The sequence below is a fragment of the Diabrotica virgifera genome, chromosome 6 (assembly GCF_917563875.1).
Source record: "Diabrotica virgifera virgifera chromosome 6, PGI_DIABVI_V3a".
NCBI lineage: Eukaryota > Metazoa > Arthropoda > Insecta > Coleoptera > Chrysomelidae > Diabrotica > Diabrotica virgifera.
The window spans coordinates 27,547,821-27,572,409 of record NC_065448.1 but is presented as its reverse complement, the minus strand read 5'-3'; the positions used below and the strand labels follow the sequence as shown (position 1 = coordinate 27,572,409).

The window sequence follows — 24,589 nt, the reverse complement described above, 5'->3', positions numbered from 1 at the left end:
TTCAACAAGACTGGTAAATGATCTGTTATGTCATAATTAATTATATTTGGACTTACCTTTATAAAGTTCTCCTTTAATCGTGTTTTGAGGAATATATGATCAAGACATGTCAGAGATTCTGGCCTTGTTACGTCCTCATATAATGAAAAAAAGCCATGAGAATTAAGGATAGAAGTATATTCACTGACTATGTGATCTGTGTCATTCAGAATATTTAAGTTTATATCTCCTAAAAACAACTCAATATCTTTTGAATTTTTTTGAGAAAGATATTGATTCAAGTCTGATAAAAAATTAACTACATTTGAGCTGGGTGAGCGATAGCATATATTAAAAACAAAAGTTGTGTTTTCAAAAGTTAGTGTTAAGCTTGTTATACTTATTTTAGATGTAACTTGTTTGTTTGTATGTATAAGTGGATTTAAATTGAATTTAGTATATACTAAGATACCATCAAAGCTATTGAAATCTCCATCATCATAATAAATATTAAAACCTGGAATGTTACACTGAGAAGTTGAGTACAAGCTGTGGCATTCTGTTAAGATTATTAAATCACAACATTGTAAGTTATAAGCTTGAAGAAATACAAGAAGTTTATCATGATTTGTTTTTATACCCCTAATATTGAGTAACAAAGTATTTAGTTGAACCTGACCTATACTAATAACACTATTTATAGCACTTGGTTCAATAGTAACTTTTTTATTTTCAATAGAAATATTATCTAGAATATCAGCTTCCATAAAACGTTTGTTTAGAACAAAAACTTGTTTATTTTACTACACCATTTACAGCTTCAAGTCCTGCTCACACAAAATCTTCACCGGAGCCTCAGTTCTAGTTTTTTTTAGTAATATTTTACCATTTCTGGTAAAAACTGAGTAGAAGTTTTTTTGTTTCTTTATCTCCATCGCTTTTTTAAAAAGCTTTTGAATATGTGGCGTCAGATCTTCATTTATGTAGATTTTGCTGTTTCCATTTAGACCACAAACATGAGTGTCAATTCCCTTCATTTGTTTCACTTTTTGAAAAAATTCGATTTTAGTTTTATGGGTACTTAGTTTCACTAGCACAGGTGCATTTTCGTGCTTACCTAAGCGGTATGTTTCACAGATTGAATCAGCTTTAATTTCAATCTGTATTGACCTTGCAACATGTTGCACAACTTCAGTTAGGCTTTTATTTTCTTGCTTCGGTATACCACCTATGATGATATTTTTCTCTATTTTCTGTTGTTCTATTTCATTTATCCTGTTTTCCAATTCTTGTATTTTCAGTGTCATAGCTGCTTTGTCTTCTGTTAGTTGCTTTGTTTCCGAAAACAGCTTCTCAATAGCCTTCTTCTGCTCATCGAATGAGTCAGAAATGTACTGGACCGATTTCTTCAATTCACCAAGTTCTTTATTAATTTCTTTCTTAAATGAGGATAGGTGCTCCTTAAGTAGATCCCCAAATATAGCTTTAATCTTCTTCTCATCCATTTCACTTGTACAGCAGCTTACAAACTCTTTCTGGTTCTTGTCTTTATACACAACTTTGGCCTGTCTTGCACAGCTTGGATGAAAATAAGAAGTGCAATTTTGACAATCCCAGGAACTGACTACGGGCTTTTTACAAGCCTTGCAATATTTATTTTTATTTTCCTCCTCAAATTCTGATAAACTATTTGCTTGGGATCCCATAACATAACCTCACAATCCTTCTTTCTGGGTTTTCCATTTAATTTCGCGAAAATATCAACAAAACTTTATTTTCTATAAATCTGTGTGCATCACTAAATACTTTTTAGCAACTTTTACTTAAAGATGATGTAAATATTTTCAAAATTTTTAACTACTGAAAAATTTTTGTTTGTTTACAGTAAACATAACCAAAAACGAATTAACATAACAATTATTAACATAATTGATTAAGTAATTTCATAATTGTAATCAATTATGTTTTCAGCAACCCAAACAAAGTAGACATTGACAGTTGGTGACAGTAATTAAATATTTGATAATGATCATTGTTGATTAGCGTTCGAACAACCGGCCACCGGCCCTTAACATATCAAAATAGCGTGTATCAAAATATACAGTCACTGCCCACGCTAAATAGTCACTAGCTTGAGTGTTTAACTTCTTTATTTGCGTACATTTTAGCGTGTACCTAGACACAACGTGTTTGGAAAACTTTTCTTGACGTCACGACTATCGCGGTCTATTATTGTCAAAAAAAGCATTTTTATTTTTGTTAGCAAAATTTCAATTTGTTTATTTATATTGTAATTGATTGTAATTTATACCATTTATACTTATACTGAGTCTGGGTGTGAAATGTGAATGCCCTGGTGTAAAATTATCATTGGAATACCTAAAATCAAGTTTTAATAAAATGGAAGTGAAACAAGAATTTAATGAGGAAACCTGTAAAATAGAAATAGAGTATAATCACTTGAATGATACTGTTCTAGATGGTTTTAAATGTGAACTCATAGAGGAATCCAATAGCCAAAGTACACATGGCACATATGATTATTTTGACTTAAAAAAATGTCACATAAAAACTGAAATAGAACAACATGAAAATGCCCCTAATCCATTTGAAGAAAACCAAGAAACTGAAAAAGGTGAGTAACTAAATATTAAGTCCTATATTTAGAAGTACAGTAGAATAGCGCTAATCCGAACTTCGGCAATCCCAAAATCCGCTTAATCTGAAACAGAGAGTGTGTTCGTGGCTCGTGGATACCCTGGACAATTTGTCGTTAACAACTGCTGACTTCACCTAATATAAATAATACCGTTAATAGACAAAATATACAAGCTATATTTACTTTTAATTCATATTAATAACTAATTATTAAATTATACTAGTGTTGCTTTCTGCACAGAGATTTCCTCTAAATACACATTCGAGGCCATCAGAAGGGGAGGTAGATACAGTCGGAAAAATGTAAGAATAGGGCTTTTCATCGATTGTCATTTGTTTCGAGCTTCTGTCAAATGTCGCATAATCCGTGTATAATATTAATATACACGGATTATACAACATATGACAGAAGCTCGAAACAAATGACTGTGAATGAAAAGCCCTATACGCTCTGAGCTTCGCTGGTGTCGCTCCTAGCGGTTACTAATTCAACTTTTACCGGTAATTTTTAAATTTATTATTTAATTGTTATCGCTTAATATTTACAACGCAAAAAAGTAATTAAATTGTAATCGATTTTTTTAAGATTTTTCTAACCATTTTGACGTTCTATTGATAAAATATCAATTTCTTACTTCGGATACTTTGACAATAATCGTGTAGATGGCGCTAAGATTATAATAGATTATTTATAATTAGATATTACGGAACATTAAAAAAACTTAAATTCAGTATTTAAAACGTAAGTATATTTAAGGTAAAAATATATACCACAGCTTTGACCAACTAATATTGTTTATAATTAATGTTTTTAATTTTAATTTTAAATTAATCACTTTGACATTTATGTCAAATTTCCAGTAAACGTTTACAAACTTGTCACTACTGGCGTTCGCGAATTTGTAAATATCCCCTCTACGTACGAGCTCACAGCGGATACCCATGAATGATCACATCAATCACTTATTTTGTATTTGCTATCTTTTTCTATAACAAACGTTTGTTATTTATAGAAAAAGACAGCAAATGCAAAATAAGTGATTGATGTGATCGTTCATGGGTTTTCTTTCATTTTTCCGAATTTGTAAGTTCAGTTTAGAACACGCTGGTTTTTCCCCTTCGAATTAAGTGTGTACTAATATATTATAGGAAGCAAGTGGACTGTATTATTCTAATCAAGATCAAGTAAAATGAAACAGAAAATAGCTCACAATACATTTAATGTTAAAACAAAGAATAAATTTATAAACTTACACAAATATATTGACAATCACAACAAATAGACACAATTATGAAAAGCTAAGAAAAACCCTTTTGATTAAATTACATAAATATTTACCTTGACCTAATTCCAAATCAGCTGTTACAAATATCGTAAAGGAAGTACAACAACAATTAATAATATTCTAAACAGCTGAGACGATAAAATCTCCGAAGCGAATATGATACCTTATAAGGGCACGTTTTTTTAAAGAAAGAATTAATTGGTCATAAAACTATTAGGGCAATAAGTACGTTAAAAATATATCAAAACAATATTAAACTTTGGTTAGGTCAATGGAACATAGAAGACTATAATGAAAGGAAATTATTTTATTATGAGTGTTTACTACTAGAAGGGCAACCTATTAAAATCAATAAAATCATAAAATCAATATATGGATGTATATTATGTCAATAAAGTGTAATGCTAAACCAGTGCATACAAAATAATCAATACAATAAAATTTTACACAAAATGATTACTAAAACACATGCAATAATTATTATAATGCGATACAACACAGAAAAATATAGAAATATGTTTAAAATAAATGTCTATACAATTAAAGACCCAATGTCTTTGCAAATTCGCGCACTTCGCAACATTAAAAGTTAATTAGAGGAGAAGGGTATTTGACAATACTGCAGCAACGTAAAATGTATATAATTTTGGTACCTTAAAACTCCTCTCAGGGATGTAGAATGCAGCAGGATTGCTATAGTCTATAGCAAGGACATCACCCCTAGCAGTGCAGCTCAGGAGCGATGATGTCTGGAGCCCTCATGGGACGTAGGGTAGCCCTTTGCTACCAAGCGAAGACAAAAACTTCTTCGCTCAACCTACTGTGCACAACTGATGTGATTTCCCCCGCTAACTGGGTTTTTTAGAGGGGTCTCTTCTTCGATATTGGATTGGTACTCAATTAAGGAAAATTAGTTTTAGGATTTATTACTGATTTTTCATTTTTTCCATTCCTCGGCGTAGTTACCATAATTAGAATGTATTTGATATAAAGAAAATTAGCAATATCGACCATTCTTGAATATTTTGACAATACGTTAAAAAATATTTCATTAATAAACCATTGTTGTTTTGCTTATTTTTATTTATACAGGGAGTTGAACTTGTTACGATTTTCATATAAAATTGGTTATAACTTTGAAAATACCCAGTATAACATAACAAACCTTTATATTTTTGTGATGGAGAAGTTAACAGGATTTCGAATTTAAAAGAAAATATACGGTGTTCCATTAAAAAAACATAAGTTAGGTCTGCCACTGTGTTATCGAACACCCTGTAACATTCTAACTAATTTTGTAATGTGAAGCTCAAAGGTGGCTAAAATTTTTGTTATTAACTTTTATTTATTTATTTATTTATTTATACTGCACATTTACAGCAATGATGCCAATTATAAATGCACAGTTGGTCAATACTAGTGATGTAACGAATGTCATTTTTTGAACATTCGCGAATACGAATGCGAATGCGAATATCTGCTACCGACATTCGCGAATGCGGATGCGAATGCGAATATTCAGTTTTTTTTTAAATTTCTATTTTTGTAATGTTTTCTAAATTTATAATGAGAAGTTAATTGATATTTAGTGTAAATCAAACTGAATCTTAAGCTCTATTACATAATACCAATTAATAAAATAAAGTTAAGGTTAATAATATGATTATACGAGGTTGTTACCTTTTCTTAATAAAAAAAAAAGATGATAAGAAGTGGATAGATTTTGATTTTATTAACCTAATGTTATCTTCAAATTATTTTTTTCTGATATTTATATTCGCAAAGCATTCGCACAAATTTCGCGAATGCGAATATGCAAAAATATGCGAATATTCGCGAATGCGAATGCGAATACGAATATTCGTTACATCACTAGTCAATACAAGGTAATAAGAACATACAATAATTTATACAATACAATAAAATAAATACATGTTAAAACAATAAATAAGGGTATCACAGTTTATGTAGCATAGTACTCTTTTTCATATTATATAGGTCAAGGTCTTCACTCACGATAAAATCGTTCATTGCCATTAAGCAGTTTGCCATGGGGGAGTTTACATATTCTGGAGTTATTTTAAATAAAGTGTGTCTACATCTAAGTCTTTGGTCTGGTACATTAAAATTTATAAATGAAAGAATCGTAGGAGAATCTATGATTTGATAAACTATATTAAATATGAAAATGATTTGGGCATTTCTACGTCTTTCGCTCAATAACACAGTGTCAAAAAGCATTCTCTGCAAGTTATAGGAAACCTTAAAAGGATAAATCCCAAATTTCCTGAGATATAAAGACCTCAAAAATTTCTTCTGAATCCTCTCTATCATATCACCATGTGATATGGTGGAGGGACTCCATATGGTACAATATTCGAGTTTTGACCTCACATATGCATTAAAAGCTTAATTGTAGTGTCACAATAAAATTCTTGACTGGATCTTAGGATAAAGCCTAACTGTCTATAGCAATCATTAGTTATGTGCTCATTAAAGGAGAAGTTGCTAGTGAATAACACCCCTAGATCTCTGATTTTTGTTAACCTTTCAAGTTTTACTTCGTTAATAAAATAATCTGTTCTTATGATTTCTCGCTTTCTAGAAAAAGTCAATAATTTACATTTTGACTCATTTAAGTTCAAGTCATTATTTTTACAGAATGTGGATGTACCTCGAATATCTTGTTGTAAATTAATACAGTCATGTTCGTTATTTATTGTAAGAAATAATTTTAAATCGTCCGCAAATAGAAGAAACTTGGCAAATTTGATATAATCGCTGATGTCATTCATGAACATAACAAAAAGTAAAGGCCCAAGGATGGAACCTTGCGGTACACCTGACCTGGTTATAAAACTGTCTGAGTAGCAGTTCCCAAATTTGACTACATTAGTACGGTTGGTAAGGTAAGATTCAAAAAATTTTATAAGCTTGTCAGAAAGTGCATATGACCTCAGTTTTTTTAATAGTACTGAATGATTTACTGTATCAAAGGCTTTTGCTAAATCAGTAAAGATAACATCAACTTGAGAATTATTTATGGATGAAGCAATATAGTGACTGAAAATGCACAGATTTGTTTGAGTTGATTTTTTGTTTATGAAACCATGTTGTTCTTCCATTAAAGTTTTTGAAACATGAGTATACAGTCTATTGTACATAATTTTTTCCAAGATTTTTGAAAGAGAAGGCAATACTGTTAAAGGACGATGATTTGATATTAAACTCGTATTTCCAGATTTGTGGAAAGGAGTTATTCTACCTGCCTTAAGCGCATCCGGAAACGTGCTTGTCTCTAAACATTTATTAAATATCATTTGTAGGGGATGTAACAGAACTTCTGAATACGCCTTAAACAGGTAAGAAGGAATCCCATCCACACCTATAGCTGCACTACTTTTTAAAGACTTAATTGCAATATTGATTTCTTCTAGAGTTATACAATCAACACATAATTGTTCAAGTCCATACTCCTTGTCTTCTTCTTCAAGTGCCGTCTCCTAATCGGAGGTTGGATATCATCATCACTATCTTTACTCTATCCACCGCTGCTCTAAAGAGTTCTATAGAACTGCATCTAAACCAGTCCCTTAAATTCTTTAACCATGACACTCTCCTTCTTCCTATACTCCTTCTGCCTCTTATCTTTCCCTGTATTATCAGTCTTAGCATTTCATATCGCGGTCCCCTCATTACGTGTCCCAGATATTGTAACTTTCTTATTTTTATTGTGTTTATTATTTCGCATTCTTTACCCATTTCTCGCAGTACTTCCGTGTTCGTTTTCCTCTGTGTCCATGCTATTCTAAGCATTCTTCTGTAACACCACATTTCAAATGACTGTAGCTTATTTATGTGTTCTTGCTTTAATGTCCAGCTTTCAAGTCCATATTGTAGTATCGAGAACACGTAGCATCTCAAAGCTCTTGCTCTCAGTTCTAAGCTAAGGTCTTTGTTGCAGAGAACTGTTTTCATTTTTACAAACGCATTTCTTGCTATTTCTATCCTGGTCCTTATTTCTGTTGTTTGATCATTTTTCTCTGAAATCCAGGTTCCTAGGTATTTGTATTTATCAACCCTTTCTATCGGTACATTTCCCAAATGTATGCTTGTTTGTATGTTTGTTTTCTTAGTTATTATCATGTATTTGGTCTTTTTTATATTCATTTTTAGTCCATATTCTTTACAGAAATTGTTTGTTTTGTTCAGTAGTAGTTGGAGTTGTTCAGCAGAGCTTGCTATAATCACGGTGTCATCTGCATATCTTATGTTGTTAATAGATCTTCCGTTAATTATTATTCCTTCACTTTGAGATAGCAATGCTTCTTCAAAAATGGCTTCACTATATGCATTAAAGAGTAATGGAGACATAATACATCCCTGCCGAACTCCTCTCCTGATTTCAATTTCTGGACTGGGTTCGTTATCTATTACAATTTGTGCTCTTTGATTCCAGTAAAGGTTTGTTATTATTCGTAAGTCCCTTTTGTCTATGTTTTTTGTCTTTTGACAAAACTCCTTGTAGGAGTCTGTTATTATTAAATTAATGTTAGAATGTATAGACTCAAAATAATGTGCAAACGCATTTGCTATATCACTTTCAGATTCGTAACATTCATCTTCATGTTTATATTTATATGCAAGTGTTGAATTTGATCTTTTCCCTTTTAGGTATTGCCAAAACTCTTTAGGACTATTATTTATATTACCTTCAATATTTTGAATATATTCTCTATAACATTTTTTAATAAGTTTTTTAACATCTTTCCTAACTTCATAAAACTCTTGTAAATATGTGTTATCTTTATTTGTTTTCTTAAAAAATTTATTTTTTAATTTAATTTTTTTAATTAATTCTTTTGAATACCAAAAAGGATATTTCCTCGATTGGCTTACCTTCTTATGTGGAATACATTGATCTAGTATATGATAAAGAGTATTATAAAATTGATTGACACATATTTCTGGATTATTTGAATTTGAATTGATACATTCTTGCCAATTAGTGTTGTATATCAGATAATGCAGTTGAATATAGTTACCTTTTTTGAAATTATATGTTGGTGGAGGTGCAAAGTTTGTGTCATTTACAATAGTTTGATTTGGCGTTTTGAAACTAATGTTAATTTCTAAAGGAGGATGATAACGATCAATATTCACAAGTGATGTATCTGGTGACTCGATAACATTTGTTTCAGTTAAATTTGTTAAAACTAAATCTAATGTAGAATTCAGATGATTTTTAACATTATTAATTGAGTATAAATCATATTCATTGATTAGTGATTCAATAATTTTACCTTTGGGTGTTGCATTTAAGAAATCAAAAGTACTTCCATTGCTATCTTATTGCTATCTATTACTATAGCGGAGCTATTGAGCTTTACCCTACTAATCAATCACCCTGTATACACATACGAAATTTAGTTCGCCAAACTGATGACGGTTGCAAACTCGATACTTTTTCCTCATCTAAAAAGTTCACAACGTCCCTAAAGAAATGTTCACTTCAAAAATTTATTTTGTCGAAGCAATGATGGTCGCTAATTTAATACTTTTTCCCCATCTAAAAAGTGCACAACTTTCCTAAAAAAGTTTTCACTTCAAAAATTTATTTCGCTGAATCAATGACTGTCGCTAATTTAATACTTTTTCCCCATCCAAAAAGTGCACAACGTTTCTCAAGAAATTTTTATTTCAAAAATTTATTTCGCTGAAGCGCCTTAAAAAAATTTTTTGCCTTATACAACCAGTGTTGACATATGGATCGGAGACATGGACCATCTCCATCTGCCATTACCAAGGCAGATGAAAACCTTCTGCTTAGATTTGAACGAAGGATCCTGAGAGACATATTCGGTAATTCGGTGGCATCTGTGAAAATGGTATTTGGAGGAGGAAGTACAAGTACGAGGTATACCACAGATATAAACATATATTTGGCGGTAAAGACGTAGTATCTCTTATAAGAATAGGAAGACTAAGATGGGCAGGACATCTAGCAAGATCACAGCATAACAACTCTCCTAGAAGAATCCTTATGTTACAACCTGTGGGAAGTAGAAATAGGGGTAGGCCAAAACTTAGATGGAAGGATGGTGTAGATGAGGATGGGAGAAAAATAGGCGCAGCAAACTGGCAACGGTTGGCAGTGGATAGGACTGACTGGTGCAATAGACTTGGGAAGGTCGAGGCTCTTTCATAGGGCTGTAGCACCATTGATCATGATTGCGCCGAAGCCATGACGGTCGCTAATTCTTCAACAATTTTCCCCCATCTAAAAAGTGAATAACGTCCCTAAAAAAGTTTCCCTTCAAAAATTTATTTCATTGATGCAATGACGGTCGCTAATTTAATACTTTTTCCCCATTGAAAAAGTGCAAAACGTCTCTAAAGAAATTTTAAACTTCAGAAATTTATTTTGCCGAAGCGGTGACGGTTGCTAATTCAATACTTTTCCCCATCTAAAAAGGGCACAACGTCCCTAAAATTATTTCTTCGGGCAAAGACGGTCGCTAACTCAATACTTTTTCCCCATCTAAAAAGGGCACAACGTCCCTAAAGAAGTTTTCACTTCAAAAATTTATTGTCGTCGAAGCCATGACAGTAGCGATGACGGTCGCTAATTCAATACTTTTCCCCATCTAAAAAGGGCACAACGTCCCTAAAATTATTTCTTCGAGGCAAAGACGGTCGCTAACTCAATACTTTTTCCCCATCTAAAAAGGGCACAACGTCCCTAAAGAAGTTTTCACTTCAAAAATTTATTGTCGTCGAAGCCATGACAGTAGCGATGACGGTCGCTAATTCAATACTTTTTCCCAATCTAAAAAGGGCACAACGTCCCTAAAGAAGTTTTCACTTCAAAACATTATTTCGTCGAAGCAATGACGGTCGTTAATTCAATACTTTTTCCCCATCTAAAAAGTGCACAACGTCCCTGAAGAAGTTTTCACTTCAAAAATTTATTTCGTTGAAGCAATGACGGTCGCTAATTTAATACTTTTTTCCCATCGAAAAAGTGCAAAACGTCTCTAAAGAAGTGTCACTTCAAAAATTGATTTTGCCGAAGCGATGACGGTCTCTAATTTAATATTTTTCCCCATCTAAACGTCCCTAAAGAAGTTTTCACTTCAAAAATTATTTTGTCGAAGCAAAGACGGTCGCGTTGACGGTCGCTAATTCAATATTTTTTCCCCATCTAAAAAGGGCACAACGTCCCTAAAGAAGTTTTCACTTAAAAAATTTATTTTCGTCGAAGCAATGATGGTCGCGATGACGGTCGCTAATTCAATACGTTTCCCCATCTAAAAAGGGCAAAACGTCCCTAAAGAAGTTTTCACTTCAAAATATTATTTGGTCGAAGCAATGACGGTCGCTAATTCAATACTTTTTCCCCATCTAAAAAGGGCACAACGTCCCTAAAGAAGTTTTCACTTCAAAAATTTATTTTCGTCGAAGCAATGACGGTCGCTAATACAATACTTTTTCTCAATCCAAAAGGGCAAAACGTCCCTAAAGAAGTTTTCATTTCAAAAATTTATTGTCCTCGAAGCAATGACGGTCGCTAATTCAATACTTTTTCGCCATTTAAAAGGGGAACAACGTTTCTACAGAAGTTTTCACTTCAAAAATGTATTTCGTCGAAGCGATGACGGTCGCTAAATTATTACTTTTTCCCCATCTAAAAAGTGCACAACGTCCCTAAAGAACTTTTCATTTCAAAAATTTATTTCGCCGAAGCGATGACGGTTGCTAATGGACGGCCGGAGTGATGACGTAGAAGTGTCAATTTTTATTGACATATGTCATATCAGATTTTTCCAAACCTTTCCAAACAAACGTTGTTTAGTATGGTAAATTTGTATTTTTTATTATTTTTTCAGTTTTTACAGAGAATATTTCCGTTTTTTGCAATATGTAAGTATTGTTACAGTTACTACAACAATTTTACAACGTTGTGTAAATAATAAAGCATGATGTTTTATATAAATAGCAATAAAATGTATGTATGGGTGAAGTAAGGTTTGAATTTATTTGATTTTTAGAAATTTTAGATTTTATATTTTATTCTATTTTTTTTAGATTTTATACTAATTAAAAAGTCTTGAGATTCGGTAAAACATTTTCAACGTGTTTACAATCTTTGTTTGGAAAGTGAAAATAACAGTGAATATAGCCGCAGTTGGCCGTGACGTCACACTCCGGCCGTCTATTCAATACTTTTCTGCATCTAAAAAGTGCACAATGTCCTTAAAGAAGTGTTTAGGGAGCGTTCAAGTATTACGTAACGCGGTTTTTGAAGATTTTTGACCCCCCCTACGTAAAGCACCTTAATGGGGCGTTCACGTATTACGTAACGCAATTTTTAACCCACCCCCCAACCTGCGTTACATAATACTTGAACGGTCCCTTACTTCAAAAATTTATTTCATCGAAGCAATGACGGTCGCTAATTCAATACTTTTTCCCCATCTAAAAAGTGCACAACGTCCCTAAAGAAGTGTATTTTGTCCGACAGAACTTCCAATTGATTTGTTACCCTTTCATTAAACTCTTAAGCAAAAATCAGACTGCTATTGCTAACCAACATGATTTCTGTCACTTGACATGTTTTTCGTGTTCCACGCATTAAAATGCCCAGTTGGTAATACACACCAGTCCGATTTTTGCATGAGAGTTTAATGAAATGGTAAATCAATTGGAAGTTCTGTCCGACAAAATACATGGGACGTTTTCGTAGTATGGCATACCAAATTTTTAACCTGTTCCAGTGTTGCCATATATCAAAGTTTGTCCGATTAGACACTGTTAAGCTATTAACAAATTTTCAGCTTGGTATTAATCAACTTTTTTTTGGTACGCGGGATCCAGACCTATATGTAAATACTAAAGAAAAATCTAAAATAATAATAAAAAAATTAAAGCACTCATGGGAGTGCCGACAGAAGTGAAAACTTCTTATAGTATATAAATTATGAGCTCATTGCTTTTTCCCCATCCAAAAAGAAGTGCTTTAGCTATAGCTATATTATATACGCGTTGCGTACGTTCTATGCTACTTATGTATATGTACAATGTACATACACGTAATATACAGTGAGCACGTAAACGTTGGAATAAATTCATTTTCTCGAGAATGGTCTATTTGAAAAAAAAAATCCCGAAACAGGTCAATTTTTATTTTTAAATTACGACTTTTTGGCATATATATCATACTAGTTACGTCACCCATTTGGGCGTGATGAAAGTCATCAATGATTTTTGTTTAATGAGAATAGGGGTCGTGTGGTAGCTCATTTGAAAGGTAATTCTCTATTCAGTAGTATAAACATTAACATAATTATTTATACAGGGTGTCGAAAAAACTTTTTTTTTAATTAAATTTATTGACATAAAAAGAAGAATATGTGTAATTTATTTAATTCAAAATACATTTTACTGCTCTCAGAAAACAGAAAAATATGTTGATTTGAAAACAAATTAGTTTTTTTAGCTTAAATTAAATGCTCAAATTGCCAAGTGGCAGGTGAATGGCTGCTTTAATATTGAATTTGCAAAAAACAATATTTTTCATTTGTCAAATAAACATTTTTTCCTGTTTTCTGATAGGAGTAAAATGTATTTTGAAATAAATGAATTACACAGATTCTTCTTTTATATCAATAAATTTAATTCAAAAAAAATTTTTTTGGACACCCTGTATAAATAGTGTGACCAACTCCAATTCAGTCGAATTCGGGACAAGGCTGAAAAAATACCTGAAATCCGGGACTTTTCAATGAAAATCGGGCCATTTTTTTTAAATATAGAATTTTAATAACATCATTTTATTGATTATTTATCATTTTTATGTTGACAACAATTTTTTTTATGGGATGAGTTGTAATGATAATCACATTTTTGTTAGTTTTTGACGTTTCGCCTTCCAATCCAGAAATCGTTCTCAAAAAAGGAACTGATGTTGGACTTCCATGTAAATAGAACCTTATAAAAATATAATTATCATTAGTACATATTCATGTTTTTAAATCGTCTTTTCAGAAGACGATAATTAAAATACAGAAACGGGAAAAAGTCCAGAGTTTGAGTTTTCGTAGAACTATAATACCACGATGTAAAATGCATCCGTTTTGGATGTGGTATTAGTATTACAACACTCTACAAATTGTCGACTTTTTTCGTTCCACCAATTCAATTTGATGTGAATTTTTAGAAGAAAAACATATTCAAAATTTGAAAATAGAATTTTACCAAAACGTTGAAAATTCGGATGGCCCGGAAGCCTTGTTCTGGACGCCGGGACACGACTTCGTAATTTGGGCCATGTCCCGGATTTTTCGGGCTAGTTGGTCACACTATGTATAAATAATTATGTTAATGTTTATATTGCTGAATAGAGACACACTATGTAATGTATAAATAATTATGTTAATGTTTATATTGCTGAATAGAGAATTAAATTAACTTTCAAATGAGCTATGACACGGCCCCTACTCCCATTTAAAAAAATCATCGATGACGTCATCACGCCCAAATGAGTGACATCACTAGTACGATATATATGCCAAAAAGTCGCAATTTAAAAACAAAAATCAATCTGTTTCGGGATTTTTTTCCAAAATTGTCCATACTCGAGAAAATGAATTTATTCCAACCTTTAGGTGCTTACTGTATACAATACGTACGAAATTTAGTTCGGCAAAGTGATGATGGTCCCAAACTCAATACGTTTCCCCATCTAAAAAGTGCACAACGTCCCTAAAGAAGTTTTCATTTCAAAAATTTATTTCGCCGAAGCGATGACGGTCGCTAATTCAACACTTTTTCCCCATCGAAAAAGTGCAAAACGTCCCTAAAGAAGTTTTCACTTCAAAAACGTATTTTGCCGAAGCGATTACGGTCGCTAATTCAATACTTTTTCCTCATCTCATCTAAAAAAGGGCACAACGTCCCTAAAGAAGTTTTCACTTCAACAATTTATTTCGTCGAAGCATTGACGGTCGCTAACTTAATACTTTTTCCCCATCTAAAAAGGGCACAACGTCCCTAAAGAAGTTTTCACTTCAAAAATATTTCGTCGAAGCAATGACGGTCGCGATGACGGCCGCCAATTCAATATTTTTCCCTATCTAAAAAGGGCACAACGTCCCTAAATATGTTTTCACTTCAAAAATTTATTTTCGTCGAAGCAATGACGGTCGCAAATTCAATACTTTTTCCCCATCTAAATAGGGCAAAACGTCCTAAAGAAGTTTTCACTTCAAAAATTTATTTCGCCGAAGCGATGACGGTCGCTAATTTAATACTTTTTTTCCCATCGAAAAAGTGCAAAACGTCTCTAAAGAAGTGTCACTTCAAAAATTTATTTTGCCGAAGCGATGACTGTCTCTAATTTAATATTTTTCCCCATCTAAGCACAACGTCCCTAAAGAAGTTTTCACTTCAGAAATTTATTTCGTCAAGGCGATAACGGCGCTAATTCAATACTTTTTCCCCATCTAAAAAGTGCACAACGTCCTTAAACAAGTGTTCACTTCAAAAATTTATTTCGTCGAGGCAATGAAGGTCGCGATGACGGTCGCTACTTCAATACTTTTCCCCATCTAAAAAGTGCACAACGTCCCTAAAGAAGTTTTCACTTCAATAATATTACTATTATTATAAGCATATTATAATAATATACGTACAAAATTTATTTCGTCGAAGCGATGACGGTCGCGATATCAATCTTTTTTCCCCATCCCAAAATAGATTTTACATTTATTTTAAGTTTAAGTACTTCTACACAATTTATATTATACATACACATAATAAATATACGTACAAAAGTTATTTCACCGAAGAGATGACGGTCGCGAAATAAATCCTTTTCCCCATAGGTTTTACATTTATTTTAAATTTAAATACTTCTATACAATTTATGTATACATACACATAATTTACACTGCGATGCAAAAAAGTCGATGCACTAAAAATTTGGTCATTTTTGAAGTTTCGAAATTCCTAAACCTGTTGTTCGATTTAAGTGATTTTTTTACCACGTTATACGCTCTGAGCTTCGCTGGTGGCGCTCCTAGCGGATTACTAATTCAACTTTCACCGGTAATTTTTAAATTTATTATTTAATTGTTATCTCTTAATATTTACAACGCAAACAAGTAATTAAATTGTAATCGATTTTTTTAAGATTTTGCTAATCATTTTGACGTTCTATTGATAAAATATGAATATCTTACTTCGGATACTTTCACAATTATCGTGTAGATGGCGCTAAGATTAATAGAATAATTTATAATTAAATATTACGGAACAGTAAAAAAACTTAAATTCAGTATTTAAAACGTAAGTATATTTAAGGTAAAAATATATACCACAGCTTTGACCAACTAATATTTTTTATAATTAATGTTTTTAATTTTAATTTTAAATTAATCACTTTGACATTTATGTCAAATTTCCGGTAAAGGTTTACAGACTTGTCACTACTGGCACTCGCGAATTTGTAAATATCCCCTCTACGTACGAGCTCGCAGCGTATAGCCTTATTCATTGACAATATCGCTGTAATAATATTGTTGCTAGACAGTCAAACTGTCATTGTATACTGAGTATACGAATCAAACTGTGTTTTTTTCTCAAAGTTCGCATCACCTTGTAAACTATTCTAGCACTTATAAAATACTGAAATTAAAACCTAACTATAGCCTCAGGTTTTCTTAACATTTTGTCTTTCGATTCATTCGCTTATGTTGGATAATAAAAAAGTTAGGTACTTAAACAACTGCCCATGTTCGTCATCAGTACAGGGTTTTTTTGAAATAAGTGCGGCAAACTTTAAGGGGTAATTTTACACATGAAAATAATGACAGTTTGCTTAATAACCATATGTCCAATGTTCAATATTTTTTACAAACTGACAATTTATTTATTGCTTTAAAACCATTTGAGATATGCAAATCAAATTTGGTGGGTTTTAAGACGTAGTTATTGCACATTTTTTGACATACAATTAAGAATTTTATATTGACCATTGACGTGCGTACGGATAATATTATCGGTCATAACACCCGTTTGCGCGCCAATGGTGAATATAAAATTCTTAATTGTATGTCAAAAAATGTGCAATAACTACGTCTTAAAACCCACCAAATTTGATTTGCATACCTCAACTGGTTTTAAAGCAATAAATAAATCGTCAGTTTGTAAAAAAATATTGAACATCCCGTATCTCGGAATCGAAGCGTTTGCGGACATTATGATTATAAAGCAAATTGTGATTATTTTATCATGTAAAATTACCCCCTAAAGTTTGTCACACTTATTTAGAAACACCCTGTACTGATGACGAACATGGCCAGTTGTTAAAGTACCTAACTTTTTCATTATTCAATACAAGCGAATGAATCGAAAGACAAAATGTTAAGAAAACCTGGGGCTATAGTTAGGTTTTAATTTCAGTATTTTATAAATGCTAGAATAGTCCACAGGGTGATGCGAACTTTGAGAAAAAGGCACAGTTTGATTCGTACACCCGTTATACAATGACAGTTTGACTATCTAGCAACAATATTATTACAGCGATATTGTCAATGAATAAAACTATAACATGGTAAAAAAATCACTTAAATCCAACAACAGGTTTAGGAAATTCGAAACTTCAAAAATGACCAAATTTTTAGTGGATCAATTTTTTTGCACCGCTGTGTAGATACGTACAAAATTTATTACGCCGAAGAGATGACGGTCGCGAAATAAATCCTTTTTCCCCATCCTAAAATAGGTTTTATACATACACATAATATAGCTATATATGTACAAAATTTATTTCGCCGAAGCGATGATGGTGGCGAAATCAATCCTTTTTCCCCATCCTAAAATAGGTTTTCCATTTATTTTAAATTTAAATACCTCCACACAATTTATATATACATACCTACACATAATATATAGCATAAGTGATGACGGTCGCGAATTCAATGCTTTTCCCCTAACCAAAAATCGCACAACGTTCCTAAAGAAGTTTTCACTTCAAAAATTATCGGAATCTTTTAATTTGTTCACGAAAAAATTAACTGTGAAAATGTGCATAATTTTCTATATCCTTAACTTTTGACAGCAGTTTACTTGATTTCCCAAAAAAGTTTTTCGCCTTTTATCGGATGATCTTCAATGAACTAGTCATGCTAATTGGACCATGCAGGTTTCTTCAATTAACGATTGTGAATTAGACGATGCCATTTTTTTGAAAAATATTCAAAAACTATTCGCACGGCACAAGTATTGGACACCAAAACTAGGAGAGAATTGAACTATCGGCCGATAAAGAATCGTGTGTGCGCAACTCCTAGTTAGCCAATACTGATTAAACCGTTGGCCGACTTTTTAGTTTGAATGCAATCGGGAAGCCCATCAAACTTTTTTGTCGGTCGAGACTGAATCGGTGTAATGTGCGCATCTGCATACCTCTCTGTACTGATTAAGAAGCCGACCAAACTATCGGCCGATAAAAAGTCTGCAGTCTGCGGGGGCTCTAAGGCATACTGCCGTCCTCAATTAAAACGCGGTAAGTTTAAGTTGGCTGCACATACCGCGTTCTATTTGAGGACGGCAGCATAGCCATTTATATTTTAACATAGACCGAGTATAAGGGCCGCGCATGCTGACGACAAGATCTCTTGTATGTAGGTACTTATAGTTGTCCTGTCGTTTGTTTCTGTTTGTCCCTCCTGTTGCTCTGCATTTTCTTGCATTTTATTACCACCTTTCTTTAAGTGGATCGGTACAAGGTTTCGGCTCGAAAATGCTATTTAAATGGGAATCATTTTTTCGAATCCAGAGAAAACTAATAAGTATTTTTGAAAAAAATTAAACGTGGAATGAAAGATTACATTCTTACCGAGAGCTGACAGTCCCTGAAAACTTCTATAATGTTTATTTTAATAAGTTACAGGGGTGAAAAACTAAGAGAAAATGCAGTGTGATTTTTAATTTCAAATATCTCATTCAAAAATTTTTTTTATTTATTCTAAGAGACTTTCGGCCCTCGATAATAATTTAGTCTTTCATTCTGCGTTTGAATTTAAAAAAAATATATATTTATTAGTTTTTTCAGGATTCGACAAAAATGGACACCATGTCCGTGGTGATATTTTCCAAATCGAACATTCGCTATATTTGTCATACAACGCACTGAGTCGAACAGAATATGGCGACAAGACAGTGACAATTTTAAATATTTGACATTCAATCGGGAATATTTTGAGTTGTTGGGTAAATAATATTGATAGTGTATTTGATAAATAATTGATTTAAGACGTGAACTTAATAAAAAGTTATTTATTGTTTATTATTTATGGAAGATCCAAGCAGAGAATACACCGGGATATATTCTGTGATCCAAGTATTTTGTTATTAAAGATGTTCAAAATTGTAAGCTTTCCATAGTAACAATATAATATTAAAAAATCACTTTTCCTCTTTTCTCGATTGAGTATTAGGTTTTGTTGTACAGTATATAAATTATTACAATCACTGAATACATAGTGAAAAAATTATCATATTAATTAACAGAATTAATAATTGAATGGGTGATTGGAAAAAGGTTAAAATTCCAAAAATTTGGCGAGTTACAATAATATACAAATATTAAGAGAATGGCTATCTAACTTGGCCAAATCAGATAGCCGTTTTATGAATATTTGTATCTTATACCCTCTGAGCGCAAAAAACGATAAAATTGGGGGTCGCCTTCTAGCAGCTTCGACGCAAAACAGTTTTCTTTCCAATTTCTAAAAATATGGTTGTCAGGAATCTTATCCTTTTTCCAATCACACATTCAATTATACAAGAAGTAACAGTTATCCAAGAGCATTCAAAAGCCATCTCTTTAAATGTTTACATTTTTATACCAGTGAGAATTTTACTACACGTAATTTCGTGTGTAAAGACAGAAAAAGTAGGAATAGTCGTAAAATATTTGCGCCTACACTCTTAATTCTACCTTTCCACTTTAAATTTAATATTGTCTTTCTTTGTTTCTACATTTATTTTCCCTTGCGCTCAAATGTTTATATTATAGTCAGTTTGATTTTTAGGTTGTCTCCAAGGGAACAAGATGGAAATTATAGAAACAGTAACTGAACATTCATCTCAGGAAGAACATTACATGAATCGATATGCGGAAGGAAAAACATTAAAAAAAAATGTAAAAGTTGTGAATGAAAAAAAACCTTATAAATGTGAAATTTGTTTTAAGCAATTTAGTGAAGCAGGTAATTTAAAAACACATTTGAGAGTGCACACTGGAGAAAAGCCTTACAAGTGTGAGATTTGTTTTAAACAATTTAGTGAAGCAGGTAATTTAAAAAGGCATTTGACAGTGCACACGGGAGAAAAACCTCACAAGTGTGAAATTTGTTTTAAGCAATTTATTACAGCGTGGAATTTGAGAGTACATTTGAGATTGCACACTGGAGAAAGACCTCACAAGTGTGAAATTTGTTTTAAGTCGTTTATTACAATAAGTATGCTGAAAGTACACTTGAGAGTGCACACTGGAGAAAAGCCTCACAAGTGTGAAATCTGTTTTCAGCAGTTTAGTCAAGTAAATCATTTAAAAACACATTTGAGAGTACACACTGGAGAAAAACCTCACAAGTGTGAAATTTGTTTTAAGCAGTTTAATACAGCAGGTGCTTTGAAAGTACATTTGAGAATACACACTGGAGAAAAGTCTCACAAGTGTGAAATTTGTTTTAAACAATTTAGAGAAGCAGGTAATTTAAAATGGCATTTGACAGTGCACACGGGAGAAAAACCTCACAAGTGTGAAATTTGTTTTAAGCAGTTTACTACAGCGGGACATTTGAGAGTACATTTGAGATTGCACAATGGAGAAAGACCTCACAAGTGTGAAATTTGTTTTAAGTCGTTTATTACAATAAGTTTGCTGAAAGTACACTTGAGAGTGCACACTGGAGAAAAGCCTTACAAGTGTGAGATTTGTTTTAAAAAATTTAGTGAAGCAGGTAATTTAAAAAGGCATTTGACAGTGCACACGGGAGAAAAACCTCACAAGTGTGAAATTTGTTTTAAACAGTTTATTACAGCGGGACATTTAAGAGTACATTTGAGATTGCACACTGGAGAAAGACATCACAAGTGTGAAATTTGTTTTAAGTCGTTTATTACAATAAGTATGCTGAAAGTACACTTGGGAGTGCACACTGGAGAGAAGCCTCACATGTGTGAAATTTGTTTTAAGCAGTTTAGTGGAGTAGAACATTTGAAACGACATTTGAGAGTACACACTGGAGAAAAGCCCCACAAGTGTGAAATTTGTTTTAAACAATTTAGTCAAGCAGGTAATTTAAAAAGACATTTGACAGTGCACACGGGAGAAAAACCTCACAAGTGTGAAATTTGTTTTAAACAGTTTATTACAGCGGGACATTTAAGAGTACATTTGAGATTGCACACTGGAGAAAGACATCACAAGTGTGAAATTTGTTTTAAGTCGTTTATTACAATAAGTATGCTGAAAGTACACTTGGGAGTGCACACTGGAGAGAAGCCTCACATGTGTGAAATTTGTTTTAAGCAGTTTAGTGGAGTAGAACATTTGAAACGACATTTGAGAGTACACACTGGAGAAAAGCCCCACAAGTGTGAAATTTGTTTTAAACAATTTAGTCAAGCAGGTAATTTAAAAAGACATTTGACAGTGCACACGGGAGAAAAACCTCACAAGTGTGAAATTTGTTTTAAACAGTTTATTACAGCGGGACATTTAAGAGTACATTTGAGATTGCACACTGGAGAAAGACATCACAAGTGTGAAATTTGTTTTAAGTCGTTTATTACAATAAGTATGCTGAAAGTACACTTGGGAGTACACACTGGAGAGAAGCCTCACATGTGTGAAATTTGTTTTAAGCAGTTTAGTGGAGTAGAACATTTGAAACGACATTTGAGAGTACACACTGGAGAAAAGCCCCACAAGTGTGAAATTTGTTTTAAACAATTTAGTCAAGCAGGTAATTTAAAAAGACATTTGACAGTGCATACTGGAAAAAAAGCCTCACAAGTATGAAATATGTTTTAAGCAATTTAGTGATAAAAGTACTTTAAAAACACATTTGAGAGTGCACTCTAGAAAAAAGCTAAACAGGAACTGATCTTTATTTTGATCTTAGAATATAGGTATAGTCTAAGCCAGCGTTTCCCAAATGGTGAGTCGCGACTCGGTCCAAGAAAGAAAAATGCCGGGTCGCGTCGTCTCGCCGTCTCACATCTTGCATTTTAAGGCCGCGCTCTGACTGACGCCACCGCTATCTTTGTGATATTTTTGACTTCTTGAACAATGTAAATATGACATTACAAGGTAGCAATGTAAATGTATTTAGAGTACAAGAGAAGATGGAAGCTGCAACAACAAAACTTAATTTGAGGACAAGCATTAAATTACAAAGCTTTTAAAAAGCTAACAGAACTACAAAAAGAGTATAACGTGAATTCATTGTAGGATAAGATTTCAGTAGCTTTCAAGGAACACCTGTTCTGGAGGAAAATCTGAAGGAATATTCCCCCATCCCAGAGCTGGGTAGTATCCGGATACTTTTGTATCCGAATACAATATCCGGATACTTTTTATGTATCCGAAAGCTGTATCCGGATACTTTTTAAATTTTGTATCCGGTATCCGTATCCGTGATCAAATTTTAAAGTATCCGGCGTCCGGATACTTTTTTTGATATTCGGATACTTTTAAATATTTATCGCGAGAAAAATGAAGAGGACGACGATGAGAAAATTGGTGAAGAAGATGAATTGCAAATTTTACATTTGGACGTTGATCAAGCCTATGAAGGAAAAGAGTTAGTTAGAAGACCAGGATATACAGTTACCCAAACATATGCGATGTGCCACACATACTTTAAATTTAATAGCCACAACCGATTATAAAAATACTGTAACAACAATTCCAGCGATACGAACAAGAGAAAAGAATGCATTTAGTAAATGTGCTCAATTATGGAAAAAATCAAATAAACCAAAACGTAATGAAATTATAATTAAACTTTTAGGGCATACTTTAAGTTCTCCAGGGGCCACTAGATGGAACTATGTACACTTTTGATGCCGTTTCGCAGATTCTTAAAGCAAAAGAAAAACTTCCAATTTTGCAACAACATTTCACGTTAGAAACTTTCAAGGAAACTTAACTGTTATACCTAGAGGAATACTGTTTAGTTATGAAACATTTGGCCTCAACGTTAGATTTGTTACAAGGTGAAGACAATGTATCTTTTGGATATTTGTTACCCAGTTTAATTTCATTAATTAATAAATATGAGAAACTTCTTGCCCAAACGAAATTAAAATATGGAGGAGAACATCTAGCAAAAATGTGCATTAAAAGCTTAAATACTCGTTTTGCAAACATTTTAAATTTGGAATGGGAAGATCGAATTATAGCTGCAGTTCTTCCTAAATTTAAGCTTAAGTGGTACAATGTCGTAAAAAATCCCCAAAAAACTATAGAAGATATAAAAAAATGCATTATAACTGTCGCCAAAACAAAAATGGAATTGGAAAGTTGCAATGAATCAGATGAAAGTGGAGATCAAAATTTGGATGACTTTTTTGATTTTAGCAATTTTCGAGACCAGCAAGTGGACAACAGCTGTACTATTAATTATACACAGAATGAACAGGGTTCCAGCATCAATAATAGAACTTCAAAAGTACAGTTGGAGTTGCTAAGATATTTGGAGGACAAAAGAACCAATTTGAACATCTTAAATGAATACCCAATCTTAAAAAGGGTGTCAATAAAGTACAACACATGCTTACCTTCGTCAGCACCAGTTGAAAGACTTTTCTCTTTTGCAACTATGATTGATACGCCTAAAAAAAAGCTTTAAGCGATGAACACTTTGAGGTATTGGTACTTACAAAGGCAAATTCAAAGGCACTTCACTTCTGACTTCGTCAGCAATTGGAATACTTTCTGTATTAGTACGTTTTTATTTTAATTTAATGTTTCCTTATAGGTTAAGTTCTAGTTTTATTATTCATAAGCAATAAATAATTTTTTGAGTACTTTCTGATTTCTTTCTCCATCATTTAATGTATTTTTATTATTATATATTACATTAAAAATACATGCACATCACACAGTTCTAATACTAATAATTTATGGGGTCTAGGACGTTTCATCGCCGCCGTTTCGATGCCGCCAGTTCGATGCCGATGCAGGCCGATTCATCGCCAGTCAATTAATCGCTATCCGATATATTTCCGAATTTTCGACAGTTACAATTATTATTTATTTTTAGTATTAATAAGGAATTCTAGGAAATACGAGATATGACGGCAATGAAATGGACTGGCGATGAACCGGCGGCATCGAAACGTCCCATTCCGTAATTTATGTCCTTCTTAAAAAAAGTATCCTAGGAAGTACCTATCCGAAAAAAATATCCGGATACTTGTATCCGAATATATTTTTAAATGAAAGTATTCGTACTTTTTTAAAAAGTATCCGGATACATTTCGAGTATCCGGATACTTTTTTTCAGTATCCAACCCAACTCTGATCAAGCCAGTGACGTCATTATTTAACGTGCGCAGTGACTGTATCTTTTGTCACACGCTAT

General features: G+C 32.7%; 2 protein-coding genes across 2 annotated transcripts; one reads left to right on the top strand and one right to left on the bottom strand.

Moving 5' to 3' along the window:
• Window positions 1-791: 791 nt before the first annotated feature.
• Window positions 792-1,685, bottom strand: LOC126885848 (uncharacterized). Its single transcript, XM_050652610.1, has one exon. The coding sequence runs from the start codon at window positions 1,683-1,685 to the stop codon at window positions 792-794; it is 894 nt and encodes a 297-aa protein (XP_050508567.1).
• A 411-nt stretch (window positions 1,686-2,096) lies between these two features.
• LOC126887390 (zinc finger protein 729-like) lies at window positions 2,097-24,032 on the top strand. Its single transcript, XM_050654888.1, has 2 exons — window positions 2,097-2,614; window positions 20,024-24,032. Exons 1-2 carry the CDS (start codon window positions 2,380-2,382, stop codon window positions 22,018-22,020), a joined length of 2,232 nt encoding a protein of 743 aa, XP_050510845.1. The 5' UTR covers window positions 2,097-2,379; the 3' UTR covers window positions 22,021-24,032.
• Window positions 24,033-24,589: the final 557 nt, after the last annotated feature.